This window comes from Plectropomus leopardus, chromosome 8, assembly GCF_008729295.1.
Source record: "Plectropomus leopardus isolate mb chromosome 8, YSFRI_Pleo_2.0, whole genome shotgun sequence".
NCBI lineage: Eukaryota > Metazoa > Chordata > Actinopteri > Perciformes > Serranidae > Plectropomus > Plectropomus leopardus.
Window position 1 is genome coordinate 19,407,552 of NC_056470.1, and position 21,952 is coordinate 19,429,503.

At 38.8% G+C, this 21,952-nt stretch overlaps 1 protein-coding gene across 1 annotated transcript; it reads right to left on the minus strand.

Moving 5' to 3' along the window:
* Nucleotides 1-4,090: 4,090 nt before the first annotated feature.
* tead3a (TEA domain family member 3 a) lies at nt 4,091-18,328 on the minus strand. Its single transcript, XM_042492407.1, has 11 exons — nt 18,252-18,328; nt 12,462-12,526; nt 11,545-11,607; nt 8,560-8,670; nt 8,416-8,459; nt 8,243-8,304; nt 8,025-8,158; nt 7,757-7,927; nt 7,062-7,202; nt 6,796-6,948; nt 4,091-6,679 (listed from the first exon to the last, which is right to left on the minus strand). Exons 1-11 carry the CDS (start codon nt 18,256-18,258, stop codon nt 6,566-6,568), a joined length of 1,065 nt encoding a protein of 354 aa, XP_042348341.1. The 5' UTR covers nt 18,259-18,328; the 3' UTR covers nt 4,091-6,565.
* Nucleotides 18,329-21,952: the final 3,624 nt, after the last annotated feature.

Consider the following 21,952-nt stretch of genomic DNA (forward strand, 5'->3'; position numbering starts at 1 on the left):
ATTGCAAAATATTTTGATTTTTGTTTGTTGCCAAGATTAAAAAAGTATTACTAAACACTGACATTTATTTGTCGCCTTAAAACAAATTAGAAATTCAGACAGCACCAGCATATTAATGAGACCTTTTTCAATATTATGATGGCTTCAGGAAGAAGTGTAACTAAGTTAATCATCCGATATCTCCGCTGACCATGACGTAATGAAAATTTTTTGGTTTGAAATTATAATAATGTGTTACAAGCTGGGTGTGACCAACTAGTTTTCTTCCCTTAAATCCATAATTACTGACCTAAAATTGGTCAACCTGTGTGCAGTACAACATTTTTCTGTTTTTTTGTTGTTTGTTTGTTGTTTTTTTTCAGAACAGCCTCTGGGCAAGAGTAAATTTTACTATCTGATTTACATTTAGACAAATCATTGAGGACAGAGGTGAGACCAGTCAGAGCATGAGTGAGCATCTCAGCTTGAGAAGAGAGTCAAAAAGAGGGAAGAATCAGAGAGTGAGGAGGACAGGAATGGACGAGATGAAGGAGAGCAGGGGAGAATAGAGAGACGGAGAAAAAGGAGACAATACAAGCACATGTTCTCTGCATAACCGGATTGTTTTGGCGAAGCTTCTGCAGGTGACATTTTCCCACCACACCCATCGCCTCAACACTGCCAAGGTAATAAATGTCATGTGTGTAATGTATCTTTGTGTGTGTGTGTGTGTGTGTGTGTGTGTGTGTGTGTGTGTGTGTATTTATGACACCACAGGTCAATGTGGGTAAATATCCTGAGTTTTTATCTAAGAGAGAGGGGGGAATGTTGTTTGATCCACTAATAGATTAAATTATACCAAGCAGGTGAGATTATCAGCTCAGGACAAGGCAGTATTGTGTGAAAGGAAAAAAAAGACAAATCTTGTGTAGATTTAAGAGCTATCAGATTTTAAAATGACATGAAACTAAACTCGGTGCTCAATCATTTACTGATTTAAGGTGTAATACAGCCATGAGCAACCTGTGAACTATGTTAGGTACAATCTTGTACTGCTGCGATGCTGGCAAGCTGCTGCGGTGAATACCGCACCCAGCCTGAGGGCTTTGTGTGTGTGTGTGTGTGTGTGTGTGTGTGTGTGTGTGTGTGTGTGTGTGTGTCACTGTTCACCATTTGCAGTTTTGGCAGCATTGGCAGTGGTAAGTCGAGACTCTCTAGACAGATACCACTCTGACTAATGTCTGCCAACAGAAGAAACCTGAAACTGAGTGGACAGAGTACTGCACGTGAACAGTTTTACTGTTTGTTCATGACCTTGATAAAATTACAGAATGTCATGAAATTCCTGGAAAAGTTATGAAATTAGAAAAACCTGGAAATTGTTTGTAATTAATAGAATGCTTGGGAAAAGTATTGAATACACACATTATTTTGGTTATGGATGGATTATTGAATAAGCCTACCGGGCACAGGTCCAGGGGCCCATAGTGTCAGGGGCCAACCCTGGACTTTACTTGCAAAATGTTACTCAATATTATCACCAAGGGAGACAAAATGACCACAAAGAGATGCAAATGATCTGCAAAGAGACACAAAATAAACACAAAAATAATCAAAAAGACACAAAGTTACTTAAAAGAGACACAAACCCACAAAAAAATATTCATAACTTGCGACAAATAGAAAAAAAAAGAGGCGAAACCACCACAGTCTTTGTGTCTTGCTTCTGTGAAGATGCTGGCTGTTCCGAAAACTTGTCTAAAGTTACTTGAAATACACTCCCTGTATTACCACTGTATCTAGCGCTGCACTTGAATGACTGATGAAACATCACCAGTATCACGTAATACACATTGGCTTAGCAGCAAGTAAAAGGCGGGAATGTCCAATGAGAAAGTAAAGTCAGCGAGTACTTGCAGTTTCCTTTTCTGCGAAGGCTTGGGACGTGCATGTTTAATAATGCATGACTTTGGAATGACAAATTTGACTTGAGAAAGGCAGGCCTTAGCCTCTTTGGATGTAAGATCTCAATAGACTGCCAGCATCTGCACATATTTCATGCCTTCCTTAGCAAAGCCAACTAACTTTACCATTTCTACCAGCACAGCAAGCATCAGTTTAGTTGCCAGATATTTTCAACTGCTACTAAAATAACCATTGCTTCCAATGATGCAACCAGTGATCTCCCGGTTTTAAACCATTTAAATGAAGTCATGGAAAGTCAGTGAAATATTATAGAAAAGTTTGGAAAAAGAACCTTGGTTACAGTTACACAACATCTGTATGGAGCCAAATGTCACTCTACACATCCCTTGAACTGCAGAAAATGTGACAGAGCTTTAAATACCAACATGCTTTAGTGACAAGCATGCAGCTGAAAACTGCTGAAAGTCCCAAGCAAACATATAGTGAGCACTGTCAGTCACCACTTTACAGCCTGGATATTGTAAAAGAGGCTCTTATCACTCACACTTTGCTTTGCATGTCTGCCAACACAAACACATTATGCAATTTATTACATATAATTTTTAAAAATCCTGAAAAAATGTATTTACAGGTGTAATTATTATACAGTAAAGTGTAAAAAATACTACTACAGGAGGCCTGAGAAGGAGGATGTGACTGAATATTAAAATTAAGTTTGGAGATACATTTGACGTGATCTGGACTTACGAGATAACAAGCTCTGTTGATAAATATCAGCCTTTGCCCTGGAGAAGCAGTGTCGTGCTATGTATGTAAAGTATGTAGTAGTAGCCTACACGTATATGAATGTTTTCATATTTTTGTCCCTTCAACGGTGCACATATTGTACAAAAGAAGCCAACTTTGTAGCTTTAACATAAGCAAAACACCAAACAGCCAATGTGAATATTTTATATTAACGCATAAATCTGCATACTTTTTTCTTCAACCTTCGAGAATCATAAACATTGTTAATAGTGTTGTTTGTCTTTATGACTACATCCTAGATGTCTGTCAAGAAATGGGTGTGTACTAAACGCAACACCAATGAGATTATGCAACAGAGATGCTTCCCTTATCACTACAATGCACAAACACAGACTGACATATAAAGTATGGAGAAAGTGAAGCCTCCAAATGACAGTGATAGATAGCATCAGATGCATCACCCCTAACTGTGGACTTACTTACTTGAACCACTCAGACAACTTGGTGCTCTGCAAAATTGAGGTGTTAGCAACATCTAGCAGCCCAAATAAGAATTACAACCTGTGTGGAGAAAAAAAATGTCAGTATATTACAGCGTGAGAGAAAGTAGTTTAAGATGAATGATGAATTGTTGATCAAATTTCTCAGGAATTAATACACTGTTATCCAAAAGTTTGGAATTACCTGCCACAAATTTGGATTGGGTGCAGTCCGATGGCTCAAAAGACTGCCCTATATTTTTTAAATGTTTTTCAGTTTTAGAAAGTCCTCTTTACGATATGTTACTTTGGGAAAAAAGTATATGTTTTGTACATGGAGAAACAGGGTTCCCACACATTTTCATGGAAATTAAAAAAACTTTTCCATGACTTTTCAAAGTGAAGTGAAACTTTGTGTTTGTGATATTGTGTGACTTTGACTTTGTTTTTAAGGGTTAGTTTGGATTCAGCAAAGTCACACAAAACCACAAACAACCTAACTGATTAAGGCAAAAGTAGACCAGCAGCTCCTGTGTTCAGCAAGGTAATGTTACTGTCTTTATCAATGAAGCCTGGCTTTGAACAGAGCATCGATAAGTTCCACTTTTAGTTCAGTCCCCCGTCACAAAGAGCAGTCTGGGAAGCACAGTACATACGACTGGATAAAAGAAACTTGAATTGACTTGACCTGACTTCACAAGCTGTGTGAGTTTGTAAACTGATATTCTGATAAAGTTTTTTGTGTTAAATGCAGACACCTATGACATAAATTCATCAAGAATTTTCTGTATTTGAATTCCACATGGATGGATGGGAGAAAAACAAAGTTTTCTTTACAAATACAACATAACAGAGAGAGTAAGCGATATAGAAATGGTCATTTGAGGGGTGAAGTGTTCCTTAAATGATGCTTACCCTTACTTGTAAGTGTTACTACAAAGACTCCGACAGCCACATGATTCTGCAAACACCATGTGATTTTATTGGTACAGCATAAAGGCACAGATTTAATTCATTGAGCAGACTTGACCAAAGGAGTGATGAGGCACTGCCAACCGGAGTACACTGATAGGAAAAATAAAACTTTTTTTTTTGCTGACCACACAGTGAATATGGTTATTTAAAACTGAACCAGTCGGCTCTTACTTTCAAATCATCTTCACCTTCAGCATGGCTAAAGATAATCCTGCCAGGAAAAGGGCTTAATAGAGTCAAATAACATTATTATAAAAAAGAAAATGCTGGTAGCAACGTGTATCAGAGATATTACATAGAACAAAAGATAAAAAGCAAGTGTAAGCTGGATAATTTGTTAGTGTTATCAGACAAAAACCTACCCCAGTGCACTGTGGGTGACCTTAGTGTGGTCTGTACCATACATTACATTGCTTACATTGAAAGATACGACCAAAACACCAATAATTTCTGATGTTTAGAGTAACACTTCTAGCTGTGCTGGTAAAATACAAAAAAAAGATAGTTCAATCTTTACAAAAACGAGTCTATTAACCTTGTTTTGGCTTATAAACAGTACCATTACAAGTGTAGTGTACACGTCCTATACATCAGTGCTCCTCAGGTTAAGGCTTTATGAACCAAAGCACATTCTCATCCCAACTCACGTGGAGGTAGAAATACTGCAGCGAGCCCACACAGTCAGAGTAAAAACAGTACTGTTTAAATGAACAGTAAAAGATCATTCTTTCATTGAAAATGCTGCTGACACCAAAGTGTGAAACGGTGAACTGTTTTGTTTCCAAGATGAGTGAGCCAAACGTAAAATCACCTCCTTGACATTTGATCAAAAGATCTTCCCTCCACTGCAAACCCTTAAACAGCAAATACACCTAAAAGGATGGCTCTCTTTAAACTTTGACGAAGTGTTTCAAATATAAATACAACTTTTAGGTCTTTACATGTAGTGCATTGCATTCTGGGAAGAGGCACACTCGTACTTTCTGTCATATGATCCTCACAGTTTAGACTGAACCAACTGGAGATCATGATTCTCCACAGTAAGCAGTGATTAAAGACACATCATCATACGTTCATTCGATTCCTACCTTACAGAGATACAAACTGTAGAAGAAATAGTCATTGTCATAAGAGTTACATTAACACTGATTAAATGATTTGATTGGAAACCAATATTCAAACTCGTCTCACATCAGTCACACCTATGATGTAAATGCATATGCTTGGAAAACTCCCTGGAAATTAGAGTATTCATTTTTAGTGCATCACAGCCACATTGCCATTGTGTATATAATGTACATGATGGAAGAACCTCACATATTATACTTGATTAAATGTAGTTTGCTGGTTTCTTTTTTTTGTTTTGTTTTTCATGTGCTTGTTGGTGAATCAAATTTCTTATTTAAAAGAAATACCAAATACCTATAAGAACTGTGATATTTTGAGTCTGACATTAACTATGTTTACATGCACACTAATATTCCACTATTAATCAGAATATGACAATATTCCATATTCAATACAATTCATGTAAACGGCATATTGGAATAAGCCCTTATTTCATTCTCCAATTAAGACATGTAGGAAATGCTCGTATTATTCCGATTTTAGGAGAATTCTTTGTACAGTATACAGTGCATTCAGAAAATGCATCTTGGTTTGGGTTTGGCTTCTTACCTGCTTACAGATGCATGCCCAAAAGAAAAGCTCATGTTTCTGGTCAAAAGTAGAAAAACATCTACTTTTAAACATTATGAGAGACTTCCATATCAACAGGTTATGCACAAATATCACAACGCTGACCTTTTCAAAAAGGTGGTTGAAGGCATGAGAGAGGGTGGCTGTGTACACATGGATTAACAAGTCTGCCACTACTAGGGAAACTTTTAAAAAATCCTATTTTGAAGAAGCGAAACAGCACTAACGGCTCCAGCCACTCCACTTTTCCATCTTTTTTTATGTGATAAACCACATGTATGCACATCTGCATGTGAATGGAAGTATTAGTGGAATATTCATTTTTATTAGCCATGTAAACAGCTTAGTAAGGAATATTGTCTTTTTCCGTATAAAGGTAAAAAAACAGAATATTTTGTGCATGTGAACATAGTAATTGAGATTGGTTTCACAAAGCGAAACTTTTATGTGACTGAAGAATGAAATTGGATAACTTCGCAACACTTACTGATAATTACACCAGATTTTGGTCAAAATCTATAAAATTAAATTCACTTCGGTGTTTAAGTCGAGGGATGCTGTGCATAGTTTGCAGCGATGGAAATGCACTTACATAAAAAAAAATAAAAGGTGTGACTACAGTGTGACTGTTGGTCTGTTAAAATAAGTGTGTGTTTAGAGAAGAGGAGTGGGGATTCGGTGTGTTTGAACTGGAAATAGTGTTTATGCTGCGTGTATCAAAAAGTCTGTAAAGAGAGTCTCTGCATGCACAGAGCGTGCTGCTAGTCATTAACTAGTCGATAAACATGGTACTGTGCTCCATGTTCACTAGTGGACACCTCAAACACAAAGGCGATGCACAGCAGAGTCTCCTGAGTTTCTCTGTTGGACACCACCTAAGCAAGACAAAGAGAGAAAAGAGTCAAACATGGGAGAAGTTCATTAATTTCACAAATGATCAAAATGCCAAACCAGAGACACAGATGTGGACAGTAAGAGCACAGACACAGACCTGTAGGATGGTGAAGTTCTCCAGTACACTGTTCATCATGTATTTCTCAGGCAAGTGTTTGAGTTTGTGGATGAAGTTGATCATGTATTCACACATGGGAGAACGATGGATGCGAAACACATACTTTCCCCCTTCCATGTGTGCATATTCTGTCTGAATGGGGGGGAATCCACACATACACATCATAGTTAAACCACCGTAGTATGGTTGGATGTTAAATCCTTTATGTGCATTAAAAAAAAAAAGAAAATGTTTAATCTTCTCACCTCAACCTTCTCCACCACCTGTTTACCAAAGGAGCAGACCTTTGTTGAGACACTGATGGTGATGTTTTCTGTTCCACTGTACTGGCTGCTCACACCGTAGAACACACCTGAACCCTCCTCAATGTCACTGCTCAGGTCCGCCTGAAATAAACACAGAAAGATGGACTAAGAGTGAGAATCAAAAGACAAAGTAAAGTAGAGCCAAAAACCAGTGGAAGTCAATGCAAAAGAGATCCATCTAAGGAAGGAAATACAGTCAACAAGTTTGGATCCAAACAATGCATTCTCATGAGTAACACTGAATGTAAACAAAACCATAGCCTGTTTACGGGAAACTTTTATTGCTCAACCTGGACCCCATTTTTTGAATTTTAATTTTAAATTGTGCCCATGTAGAAAAATACCAAAATTTCCCTTTAAGTTAAATACTGCTCAATAAGCAACTGCCAATGAAGACACGACTTCCTTTGCAAAACCCCTGCTCTGGCAACTCTTTGGCTTTGCTTCCCCCGTGTGGTTAAGCAGGGCATAACTGCGGATAAGAACAGGTTTGTTATCTATAATTCCCCCAATGATCTCCTGACTTTTTGTGATAATTTATCAAATTTCTGCCATTCTTATCTGCTGTATGCTTCTCAAAATAATCAAGAATTTAAAAAATCTCTTCAGTGAGAACACCAGTTTTGTGTACTAACCCAGAACTTGACGAGGAAGAACGCATTGTGCGGCCCTTTTTCATACAGCTCCTTCAGGCCTCCTTTTTTCTCAGAGAACTTGTCGTAAATCTGCCTCACATCTATGGACTCCAGTACGGGGTCATTGTAGCCCGGGTTTGATGGGCCAATGAGTACAAAAAGGTGTTTATACTGTAGGGAAAAAGGGGGAGAAGTGATAAGAAAAAGAGGAAAGACTTGGCTTTGATAAAAGAAAAAAAGTGTTAAAGAAATGTCTGGATGTCTTTACCGTCTCCCTTTCTCTCTGGATCTCCATAAAAGCAGAGTACTCCAGTAACCGTAGCTTTGCTGAGGCGATGGTTCTGTCTTGCCACACAGGCGCTGCTATAGCTGCAGGGCGAGGGGGAGGCAGGGGCTCATAGCCTGCCAAACATTTAAAGCAAGAAAAACCACAATCAACATACCAATAATCATTTCTGAGATCAGTGAGTTTGTGTTCACACTTACTGATGGGTGCAGGGACCGGGGCTGGTAGTGTGGTGTACGGTGGCTGTGCAAAGGGCTTGATGCTGCAGAAAGGATGAGCAGGAACCCGAATATGAGCAACTGTACCATCTTAAGCACAAGACTTTGTCGAATTTTAACCAAACGTAACCAACTAATCTGACAGTGATACTTACTCCTGAGAATGTCCAGGCTGTCCTGGCACTGGGCCGGGCCAAAACTAAACAAAGGGAAAGAAAGGAAACGGGGCAGATAGTATTACTCAGACTTTTACCCAGATGGTAGACAAGAACAGATGTATGTGTGCGTGTGTGTCTCACTCTGACTGGTGGAGGGAACGGAGTCTGGGGTTTCATTACACTAGCAGACACAATCTGAGCTGATGAGAGGTTGGCTACTGTCTGCAGTGCCTTGTCTTTGGATACCTGGTCCTGACGGAGAAAAAATAATACGCAAAGATAAACGCTCCATATTGAAAAATCCAGTAAAATTTAAGGTCACTTTCCAAAATCAGCCAACCTCCAAGGCCAGTTTAGACAGCAAGCCAGCCAACATTACACACAGAACTTCAGCATGATGCAGTAACTATGTGGGAAGACAGGACAGAGTGCAAAGCAGAAGTAGTGGGATGCCAAAGCGGGAGGCGCACCGAGCTAGCAGGCTACGAGAGCTATCTGGAGCCATCACCAGCGTTTAACTAGAGCCACTAAAAACAAAAGAGTAATGAGCAGGATTTTTGAGTCTGGCAGTAGAACTGTATCGTGGACTAGCAGTTATGTGATGCCAACCACAAAGCACAAAGCCTGAAGCAGAAGATTGCAGTTGTGTAACCAAAACTTACCAAGTTCATGGCCTATGGCAAAGAAGACACGGTGTTAATTAACTTCAGAACATTCAAAAAAAAAGCAGGTCACAGAATCACTATAAGGCCTTGATGAAAAACCTAGATGAAGTACACATAACTCACATGGCTACACTCGTGAGCTAACATGTCAAACACACTCAGGCTATGTTCAAAAAAATAAATCTTACGTTGACAGGACAAACTACATCCTATTTATCTGTGCTGTCTTAAAGCTGAGTGCTGGCGCTTGAGCCAGGAAATATGCTGTCCTGGAAATCAAGTTCTCTAAAATGTGGATTAGAGTGCAGCGAGTTAAATGCCTTTGGTGCAAAATGAAGTCACAAAGAGCCTTTATTACAGTGCATGGTAAAACCACAAGAAAAACTGCTTAAACAGAAAAAAAGATATAAAGAACTGAGGGAAATGTCTTAAAGTGAGAGCGTGGAGATCAGAAATGACTTAAGAGAGAACTGAAATTCATCGTATGTGCACATAGATGAAGGGCACATTTAAAATCCAGAGGTGGGACCAAGTCACTCAAGTCCCAAGTCAAGGATAACAAGTCTTGAGACCCAAATTCGAAATGTTGAGTTTTGAGTACTCTAGAAATAAGTATGTGCTCTTTACCAAATGTAATGCCACTTTAAAAACAGAATAATAATACATTAAATTCAAAAAGTAGTATCTATTTGTGAAAACAAGTGCAACTGAGCTTAATCACAATGTACGTCATTTGTGCTATAGCATATAGCATTATTAGCCAGTAGTTACCACAACAGGGTGAATTTTGTATGTTTGTGTCTTGTCTTCTTTTAAACTCATGATATATTGGAAAAATGTTGATAACATATTTTCTGTAAGAGTATTCTGTCTTTAAAGTAATGCTGTGATATTGTGTGTTACTGCATGTTTTATGTCTGGATGAAAAAAAAATTAGTAGATTTACAAAGGTTTTTCACCTAGAATTTTTTCCAGAAGCAGTGCTGAAAAGCATATTTTGTCTTGCACCACCAAACTCCATTTAGCAAGTGTGCTGACACAAGAATGTCTCTACATACATATTTGTACACAGTTGTAGGTGGTTAACTACGTTTGATAAAATGCTTCCGATACCCCAAACTGTTACAGTCACTCCTGCTCGTGGGGGCAAACTTAACATTTGACATCTAGTGTTTCAATCAGTTTTGTCAAACATTGCTTATAAAAACAATTTATGACAGTCAAAAAGGTAGAATGCAGATGTGTTCAATTTAAATTCCCCGCTCTTCACCTACTCTGGCTGCTTCAGTAGAGATAGCGAGTTAATGGAGAGGTTTTTAATACTAACACCAGAGCTGATCATTCAGCAGCTGGTGACATATAGGCGAAACACTGCAGGAAATAAAGGGATATAATTTAATTGTGGCACATTTTTTAAACAACATACTTTTTAATCTTTTGTCTTGAGGGAAGGTATCAAGTACTTTCAAGTGAAAAGCCTTAAGTCCAAGTGAAGTCACAAGGCATTTGTGTTAAAGTCCAAGTCAAATTGCTAGTCTTTTGTTTTTGTCAAATTGAGTATAAAGTCATCAAATTTGTGACTTGAGTCTGTCTTGGTTCTAAGTCACGTGACTTAAGTCCACACCTCTGTTAAAATCTCCCTGTTTGTCTGTGTGTATGCAAGCATTTATATGTACATTACTAAAGCCATGCACATGCTTAGGTCAACCAAGCCAACAACTGAATTTTATTTTATTATGTGTTCACAGCCACAAGCCTCTTGAACTAATCAACAGATCAGCATTACTGCCATGCATTATGACAAAAAAAAAGTCTTTCTTATATATTACGATACACCAGCATTAAAAAAAAATCTGGCTTTTGTGTTGAGCAATGCCAGACAACAAATACACACAGAAAGCAATGTTTGAAAATACAAGTTTTCAAAGCCGGAGCCTGCCACACAACGTTCCCACAGCCAATATCTAACGCTAGGTCTGTGCCTTGATGATGGTATTACGAATCATGTACCTATTTGTGCACATGATTTATAATTTTCCATCAAGGTTTTCCAGTGGTTCTGCTTTAGATGCACATGGGAAACCTGGCATCACCACACCACTAAATAGATATGTCATGCTTTATGATTTAAAATTTTCTTCTGCTCATACGTACACTAAGACTCCAGCAGAGAAGAGTAAAACTGCTATAAGCTCTGACAAAGACATCCGTGGTGATTTAATGTTAGGCTGGATTCAAAAACACATGCAGAGCAAAGCAGCTAGCATGGTAAAGTCAGTGAGCATGTGTACCTTGAGCTTAGTCTGAATCTCACGAGACTTTCTCTTGGCCAAGACTTGCAGGTGACTAGAGACCTGACGGAAGACAGGACGAAGGACAGAGGATGGGAGGAAAAAGGAAAGGAGGAGAAGAAGGGATGTGACTACAGAGGGAAGGGAGAGTTGATTCAGCGGGTACCCACCTTGATGCTGGTCTGGTATTCTCGTACCCTCTTACGTGCCAGAACCTGAATATGACTAGACACCTATGAAGCCAGGGTTACCCCCAATGAAAAAACACACATTCACAGAGTGATGTTGCAATTATATACAGCAGCGGTCAATTACTTTAAAGGGACAGTTCATCTACAAATTAAAAGTACATATTCTTCCTCTTACCTGTAGTGCTATTTATCAATCTTGATTGTTTTGGTTAAAGTTGCCATGGTTTGGAGATATCGGCTGTAGAGATGTCTGCCTTCTCTCATTTATAATGGAACTATATACATTGAACTACATCAGCCAACTATATCACCACCACAGGAGGAAGTGTGCATCTACTCAGGGACAAGAAGCTTGTGATAGCGCGAGATGTTAACATTAATGACGTCCTCCTCGGCCGAGCTGTGAGTTAGCTCATTAGTGCTAGCTGAGCTAACAGTAGATGCATGCTATCTTCTGCACGGTGATGCGGTTTGCAGGTGTAGTTTGGTACGAAGAAAATAGTTCCTACATGTAACTGCTCACAGCAAGGTCTGTAGATTATTTTGAGTAATCGGGTGATGATTTGTCAGAGACATTGCTGTTGAGTTTTTAAAATGAATGTTTTGTACTTTAAGCACCACAAGCCAAGTGCCATCTAATTCCATTATATTAGAGAAAAGGCAGACATCTCTACAGCATACCTCTGACACTCAGCATTTCACACCAAAGCAACCTGGATTATTAAATATAACTACCAGTAAGTTTCTATTTTTGATTTTGGGGTGAACTGTCCCTTTAATAAGGTGAATGAGTAATTTACAACAAGATTTCAAAACACATCATAAGACAAGTAAGCTGCAAATCCCATTACATAATACAAATCTAAACACTGTAGTGTTAAATAAGGTGTGCATACCTGTTTGCGTGTGCGCGTCTTCCCCGTTCGCAGCTTGATATAGCGAGCTATCAGCTCATTTCGACCTAAAATTGAGACAATAGATAAAAAATAGAATGAAGCAAATAACACAAAAAACATTGCCACCGTAACACCTCAGTTACAAACAACACAAAATGTGTTGGTATGATAAAGAAAGTAAGAAACTGGTAAAAACTGAAACAAAGTGTAATCTATTCGATAAACTTGCTTTATTTCAGCCAATACAGTCAACAGATACACTGTACACTGGGTGATTATATGATCACTGAAGAAAAAACATGGCGGCCACTCAAATTTGACCAGCCATTCAATTACCTCTCCAGTGCATTGTATGTCTTGAGCCATATAGGATCCAATAAAAATATACAATGTTTGGTGAGACCGGCGCGTTGCGCTGGACAGAGCAGAGTGAATGCAATTACAACTAATCAGAGCAGCAGAAAGTGTGACGTGTGACTTTTAATATCTCCCCATATTAAATGATCAGGCTGGCTAGAAATCTGTCTAAGTGAAAGGAGGCAGAAGTATCTGCCAGAGCAAATGAAACATGAGCTTGCAGATTTGTCTGGTTTCCAGGATAGGTACATTCACAAAAAGTCCAACATGTTGTTAATTACGCCACTCGAACCGGTGGTGAAGTGGTTCAGTGAAACAAACGTGAAACTAAAAGGCAATGTTGACAGGAGTGAGTATTTCATTTGTATCTTACAAAGTTAATATTCTTATGTGACATAACACACCTAGCAAGAGTTGCGAGCACAATTTATAGCCAAGGGGTCACAGTGACACAGGACTTTAACTGGTCAAATGCATTTTTAGATTGTACAGAATTCACTATCAATCTTTGGTACAAAGCATAAAAAAAACGATGCAGACAGATGTGGAAATTTTTTGCATCCCATTTGAAACCCCTCCCTTGGTATAAAAGCAGGGGGAAAATAAGTGGATACAGCCTGTGATTCAGATCCACCCTGCTACACCTTTCCACTGAGTTTCATGAAAATCGGGCCTGTAGTTTTTTCATAATCCTGCTAACAAACAAATAGAACTGAAAACATAACCTCCTTGGCAAAGGTAATAAAGTCAGCAAAATACGACAGCTTAATGTGACTGCACCCCACACCGTCAAGCTTTGAGATTCTGTCGCTGTATGATATTGTCATTAAGAACAGCCTGTGTTAATTTAGTCAGATTGCTCAATGGCTGACATCCAGAGCACATGCACAAGTGGTGAGAATGGAGGGGAAAAGAGAGGAGAGGTCATCATGAACAGACCTCCAAAATGTGGTCACTACAGACTGCATGGTCAGCTCTTTCTTTCTTGCCCCCCTCGGCTCCTGCCCACACCTGATGATCTGCTCGTGTGTAATCATAACCGTGGAGCAACTTCCGATTCATTCTGCTGCAGATGCCAGAATCAGAGAGAGGCTGAAGATAAAAAATGAGCAAATGAAGCCTAGCACACTGATCCCACAGCTTTAATCATTTAATCATACGCACAAACATCATCGACAACACCATCCTTCTTTCTGGGAAGTGGTGCGATGCTGTAGGGACTTAGGTCACATCAGGCTGAGTCACATCAGCTCTGTGGAGTTACCAGAACACAGAATTCCCCAAAATCAACAGAAGGGTCTGACTCAGACGCAGCAGTCAGCTCCAATTCCCAAAACAGAACACATGCACTTTCCTGCAGCCTACCACTACTCCACATAGGGCCAAATGCTTTTTCACCAGAAGTCAACTGATGTAACATCTGTTTTTATGTGTTTAATTTACACCTTAACATATGAACAGAATATACATTGGAAGATCGGTTTGGAAATGTGTTGATAAACTGCAAAATGAAGTTCCTATGTAAATAGCCATGCTTGTGTAAAATCATCCATGAAGATTATCTCCGTTTCTGCCCTCATTTGCCACATAAATCAAGTTTTTTTTAAAAACCTATTTCCTCCCTAGCTAAAATTAGTAATGACATTTTCATCAAAAAAGTGAGAGGTCAAGAGATACAGGAACCAAAACTGGACAAACTTTAGTTTAACTTTATTTGGTCCTTCTTTCAATGGGGTTACATAATCAAAATCAGCAGGAAATAATGGGATTGACAAGGCGTCTAGCAAATATTAAGCATAAGAGTCTGGCCCTCTTACAGCAGTCTGTGAAGAGGCTCTGCCAAATATGTGTTCGATAATCTGAATGAGCCTGTCTTTGAGCATATATTTGAATCAAATTCTACAAACAAATTCAAACACAACCCAAAACAGATTTGATCTAGTAAGCCTTGGGGCTTTGTTCAACAGAGGGCTGTGTTTGTCAAAACACTAGAGGTACAATATGGACTTGAGTGAACTTTTACTCTCATCAAAAACTTAGAAAAAAAGAAAAAGAAAGATATTTATAAAATTTCTTTGGACTCTTCCTATTTGTTCGTTTACTTACAATAAATACATGTGCTGTTTGTTGTTATAATTCACCTTTTAATTCAACTTAAGTAATTAAGGATTTAACTTAAATATCTTTCGAAAAATATGATTCAGTAAAATGTAAGGCACTTTTTGAAATAATAATAACATAACATAAAATGGCAGATGCTACTCTTACTCTTTGCTGCACGTAGCAGTAAACTGATATTCATTTTTTAAAATAAATGTATCTTAATCTACACACTCAGAGTAAAACTTTTTACTCCTTTACTGGCTCTCGTAAGAGTACTTCTTAGTTGGATAAATACAGGCTCCACTATATTCTGTGTCTTTTAAAAAAGGTGGACACAGCATCAGCAACAAGATGCTAAAATGTCATTAAAACAAGCTGCCTCTGTTTTATTTTTTCTCACCCTGTGAGTGCAAGAGCAAGGGATCTGTCTGCTGATCATCCTAACTTGGGAATACATGCTTGACACCATATTCCAGGGTGACATCATGGTAGTTACACACGACAGAGCACAGAGACTGGAGCTCAAATACAACTGGCCTAGTTTAGCAGGAGGAAGTACATACTTGGACACATCGAGTTAACCTGCATTTGTAAACAACATTAAGTAGAGTCTGGGATTTTGCACAGTAAACAATTTGAAAATAAGATATCCATATCCATACTTTATCCACATAAGCTACTTTCAGAGCCCATGAATATCAGTACATATTGTGCTTGTGATCTATATTGCAGCATCTGACTTATGGTACCGGTCCTGATGCTGCTTTATTGTGACTGTCATGACCTGTTGATGGTAATGTACATAAAACAAATGAATATTTTTTGCATTTCGTTATGAAATGTCAAAATTACAACAAATTATTCAAATATTAAAACAAAAAGGTGCGTTCAAAATTATCAAATTAGTGTATTAAATTATTTGTATATTGTATTCAGAGCAAATCTGTGAATCAGAGTCTGATCAAGGTTTTTTTGCACACGGTTCTCAACATGGAGGTGTTGCCGTTGCGATCCTGGGGGAAACTGGAGGGTGGTTCTGTATCATCACCGTAGGACGGGACAGTGTTATCAGTGGGAACCACCGTACAAGCGCAGTGCAAAGCAGTGACGATGAGCTAGTCAGTGGAATACACACACAGGAGTCGCATGCACTAACATACTGTACATGTGCCGCCTCACTGTCTACCACAACAGTAAACAGAGCAGCTCAGATAACAACACGTACAGAGGGAGTGTGAGTGCATTCTTTGATCAGAAAGCTGTTTCTCTGTTATATCCTCACATAGAAAATAGCTGATTGCTGCTATATTAATGCTCTTGATGCCATGCACAGAACCTTTGAGATGCAGTGACTAAAAAGTTGGATATAAGTTTGAAAAGAGAGACCAGTGGGTTAATGTGAGAATAGGGATGATGTTTAGTGTCAGTGTAGCTTTCCAACGTGTGAATGTGTGTACCAGTGGGACTACTCTTGTTTATTCAGGAGGAAGTGGGGGTGGTCAACACAGTGAGCCCACACTTCCACAAAAGGAGAAAATGCCACAACGTTGAAACAAACTTTCCTTTTCTGTCACATGGGATCACATATCCCGTTTCCCTCACAACACATGCACTTACACATACACAAATGCATGACACAGGCTGCTGCAGGCAGGAATGCTAACCCTCTGCCAAAACAAAAAAAAATGCTAGGAATTTTGGGTGCTTGCCAAGGCCTTCAATATTGAAGGAAGAAACCGTCAAAAATACATCAAAGCTCGGCAGCATCCTGAGTAGATCCTAATAAAAACAAACGCTACAACAGTGGTTATGCAGTCCCGTAGAGCAATACCAAACAGTTCAGCAATATTGTCCAGGGAAATCAAGCAACGTCTTCTTATGCTAACCCCAGCCTGACCTGAAATATCAACCTTCTCTAACTTTTGACCCTGTCAGTGCTGGATGCCCCTTGACCTCACGCTAAACGGCCCTCTCCTGAAATACCTGCAGGCAGATCACCTGGGCACAAGCTTAAGGTCTTTACAAGAACAAACAATAACCCTCTGGGTTCCAAAGTGTTCACACTAAATCACTATGGGCCTTTGCAACGCCTCCTTGGAAAACAAAACCATATCAGAAATTAAGTTTTATTTTTCGTGATTCTGTAAAAGTTAAGGCTGACTGAAACTGTGGGCAGTTGGGTAGTTTTGGCTATTTTACTTCCTTGTGTGAATGTCTACCAGTAGATGGTAAATTAAGTCAACTGAGGCAATAAATTCCCCATTGTGTGCTATATTGACCAAGGAAGCTGAACTCTCCTGCTGTTGGAGCTGTGCAAGCAGTGCCTTCATGATCAGGATGAACTGGGAACAAGGTCTTTCTAGCTCAGGGTCTGGAGGTTCCCCACCGGCAATATCCTCTTGCAAGGATGAAGGGCCGTACACATGCTGAGTATTTTTTTGCTGTCATCTGTATTGTTATAGGAGACGTGCATCATAAACCATGCCATGCGTTCCTGAACAGACGTTTTTCAGGGCCTAACGGCTGCGCCCTGAGATGAACAAAGTTCAACTTTTGAAACACAACAGCGCGCAATCACAGCCTGAAAATATCTCACCTTTCTACCATAAAAATGAGTGTTTGATAATTATGGAGGAGAAGTTGGTTGATTTTTACTGTTGTAAACGTAGCTAGCTTGCAATACAAGTGAAGAGAATTCTAGAGCGTATTCACTGGCTGCCCAGAAGCTAGAGATCCAAGCTAAAATAGCTTGTAGTTCTTCCTTTCATCCAACTACAGCACTGTCATGTCAAATGACAGCGCTGGATGCAGGAAGACAACACATTTTGCAGCTGCAGGCTCAGTGTTCTCCGCCAATACAGCACACACTGAGGAATTAACTTCATCAATTGACTACATCTAACATCAACGGATTGGAAATCCTTATAAAAGGTGGCGAATTTTCCCCTCAATCAGTATTTATGACTGATTAGTATCACTGTACGACTTGCAGAGGTATTCATGAAGCTTTATAAAAGTTTAATAGAGCACAATTTCAGTCTGTTATCTAAACTAATTCTTAAGAACTGAAAAAATAATAAAAATGATGACTGAAAAGTCAATTTAAATCATCAACTATATTGCAGTTCTACTTCCCAATTTAAAATTTGCTGTACTTAAGTGAAAGCAATATTTTGTTTACAGTGAAAAGAGGCTTTACATGGTTGTGTTCGACCAGTTTGGAAGTCCAATGACACTGCTACAATGATTGAAAAGTAAGCCAGACATCACAATAAAAAGGGTAGCTGGATGATATTCATTATGTTAGAACAAGAGTTTAGTGGTCCTCACCATACATCTTCCCCTCATCTGAAAGTATGATCTTCCTCCTGCCGCAGGGAGGGTAGATGGCCAAAGCTTCTTGAAAGCTCTGCTCAATGTCTGGACTCCACACACCCTCTGGGTCGCCGTCCAGTCCGCGGTCAGCCCCATCTCCCAGTCCTTCTCCATCGCCACCATCCTCCTGCGCCCCATCAGGGCTGCCACGGCAACTCCACTCCGACGCAATGATGACGGCTCCTGGCCCCCACTCACCTAGATCATACCAGACAAATCATTTTTGAGATTTCACATCCTCTTAGTTATTTTTGCGAGCTTTATTAAGCTTTCCGTTATTGTATGGCATGCAGTTTAAAATGATAACAGAGGCAGATTTAATACTCAAAATTACTAATATTGTTTTTAATTAATTGGTCCTTGATTTCACACCCAGGTAGACCAAAGTAGCCACCTCATCTAGTTTGCAAATGCTGATTTTGATGGCTGAAATGTTAACAGTGGCTGTAGATTTCAGCTGTAGCTAGTTGTCTAAAGACGGCAGCATTAGCCCAATGGTTGGCTGACATTTTAATGTTTCCAAATGACTCCTTTTTAAAAAAGAACTGTAAACGGGGTCTTATGTTGCACATGACTGCTAAATGCATGGTGTTTTACTCAAAAAAAAAACAAGGCTAAGCTGTCATTTAGTCCTAGTAAGTACAACAAATAAAAATATTGAGACTGTTATTTCATTCTTCTACAACCCTATCTGACTCCTTAGTTTGTTAACTGTAACACTGTTGGTTAACAAGCTTTGTGCTTGTCATAAATCCAGGTTTCAACAAAGGTTTTCTTCCACATTAAAAAAGCATTACCCCAAAATATCTACAGAAATGTGAGAGCAGTATTTGCTTTGATAGCTGATGAATTTATACAATAAGGCATTGCAATCAGCAAGGTTTATAGAAATGAATGCAGCAGTCTCCTGGATGTTTTGAGAACACAGTGCAGCTTTAAATCATCTATTGAAGCAACAAACTGTAAAGAGTATAGTCTGTGTACAAGTAATAGTACAAAAAAGTGGCTACAGAGATGCTCTGTATCCTTTAACAACTGAAGAGCTGGAACTCACCAGCACAAACCGCTGCCCACAACATCAACAACAGAAAATCTATTTTGTTTCACACTTTTGGATGAGCATTACAAGCATTTTGTATGGAGCACATACGTCTTGTAAGTTTATTCTCATAACAAAGCTGCTGACTTGACATCCCTTACAATATTTGATGTTTTGAAGTGAGAAGTGGAAAAGCAGCACCGAGCATGGGAGGATGCCAAGGCAGCACTAAATGCAGCATCAGCACTGAACCACATGTGATAAAGTCATAAAATGTAGTTCAATTTAAAAGCTACCTCCCCAATGAACCCAAAGTTTTAGCACCTGGTGGAGTATTTATAAATAAGGCAATGAACAGATATTTAAACAGCAGATTCTGATAATCAATAAGTTGGTTTAGTCATTTTTCAAACAAAATTCCCCACAATTCTGTTTTTAGATTTTCAAATGTTACGTTTTGCTGCTTTTCTTTGTAATCAATTAATATCCGTCTATTTTTTAATGATGGTCACGTAAAACAAGGAATTTAAGGATGCTACTTAAGGCTCTGGGAATTTTCACTATTTTCAGGCATTTTATAGACAAAACAATTGAGAAAATACTTGGCATCTTAACTGATAACGAAAATAGTTCTGATTTCAGTAAAATAATGAAAATGAAAAATAAAAGTTTACTCAACTTTCTTTTTCTTTAAATGTCATAGGCAGCCATGTTGAGGAGAAGATCCTCCTCAGGCCTGAGGAAGATCTTGTGGATCTAAATGTTGCCTTGTGAAAGAAATAACAATTGTCCACTGGGAGTTGTTTTCCCCCCCAATATCATAGATTCACAAATGTACATGGTATGGTAGGCAAGCATCAACTTTCATATCATGGTATACTTTAAAACCAATATATTGCTGCAACCCTACTATTATCACTATTGGTGGTGCTGTGCACTCAAACAGGTTCTTACCTTAGAACTTTAATGGACAAGAGACTATACCTGATTCCCACTACTTTGTACATTGTGCAAAAATAAAATCAAACCCATGAATTTTATGACTGAAAACAAATGACAGGCAGGTCAAGAAAATCAAAGGAGTAGTCGCACACTTTACATCAAACATACTGTGATGGATGGACGGAACAGGGATTAACTCTGCGGCTGCCGAGAATGGTGACAGATTTCTTAGACTCCAAATGTCTCCACACTTCACCAAGAGTGAGATCGGGTTCATCTGAAGTTGTTTACAGCCTCCATGGGCACCGGGTGTATTAATAGCCCTGGCATTCGGGGTTAAAGACCTGACAAGCAAAATGGCAAAACACTGAGAGCTTGTAAATTTACAAAGATACTGGCCAAGGTCAATGAAGACCCTACCGGTTGGTCTATGTTACATCAGTGACTGATGGCAAAATCAGGTAGGAATTTTTCTTTCACTAACTGTCCTCGGGAAACAACTTTAAAAGCAGAACTTGAGCCATATGAACTTCCCAGAAGCCTCCAACTTGAGGCCACACAATTACACATTCTGTTGTTATTGTTGAGGATGCTCCAAGGCTCCTCAAGCACAGGCACACATATGCAACATGAATGCTGCCTGGTGTGTAATGTTTTCCAGAGTGTGGCTAACATGGTCCCTGCCATAGATGAACCACAGAGGATCAGCGTGGTCGCAAAAGCTTCCCCTGCTGCGGTGGGCTTATTGGACACACTCTAGTCTGGGCCAACCCAGTTTCAATCAACGCTGACCAGACTGTGCCGTTGCCATAACGATTAGTCAGGCTCTTCTGAGATGGTTGGGGAAGAGCAATGCCTCAGAGAACAGTGTGATATTCAAGGGGATTTAAAGGTTTTACTGTGTGAGAAGTCTGATTAGCCTTGAAGGGACATTTCATCCTAATCAAAAGTACATATTTTATCTCTGATCTGCCCATCATGTTTGAGGTCCTGGGGACCCCCTAATCCTTTAAGATTGGAGTGGTGTTATGGCTTTAAAATGATGCCATGACATTTCAGAGTATTTTCGCAGAATCGATATTATTGACAATATGACAAAAATACAGAATTTTTTATTATGAATTTGAAGAATATACAAATGCAACAAAATACGTGTTGTTGTATATGTCCACATAAATGTAGTTCGTTTGATAAATAAATTATAAATAAATAAATTTGATAAAAACAGAACAAAAATGATCTCACAGTTCTTTAGCTTGTAAACAACAACAGTAACTCATGGTGAGATTCAGATTCTGTATAAAATATAAATATTACAACAAAATATAACTGGTTAAAAAAATTTCCAGCAATTTTTATCCTAAAATCCAAGGAACATCTGAAAATCCTACAAATGTCCTAAAATCCTAGAAACATCCTTAAATATAAGAAACATCCTTGAATCCCTGAAATGTGCAAAATCCAAGAAACATCCTAAAATACTAGAAATGTCCTAAAATCCTAGGAGCATCTTAAAATCCTAGAACTGTCCTAAAATCCTAGAAACATCTTGAGATCCCAGAAACATCTTAAGATCCTAGAAATGTCCTAAAATCCTAGAACCATCCTAAGTTCCTAAAATTGTCCTAAAATCCTAGAAACACCTTGAGATCCTAGAAACATCTTAAGATCCTAG

Bases quoted from the DNA above. Each gene is read 5' to 3' on its own strand.
- tead3a (XM_042492407.1), bottom strand. The intron at 8,159-8,242 runs GTAAGTGTGAAC...AATGTTTGGCAG, and splicing joins CCCGGTCCCTGCACCCATCA to GCTATGAGCCCCTGCCTCCC. The intron at 7,203-7,756 runs GTTAGTACACAA...TGTTTATTTCAG, and splicing joins TCTTCCTCGTCAAGTTCTGG to GCGGACCTGAGCAGTGACAT.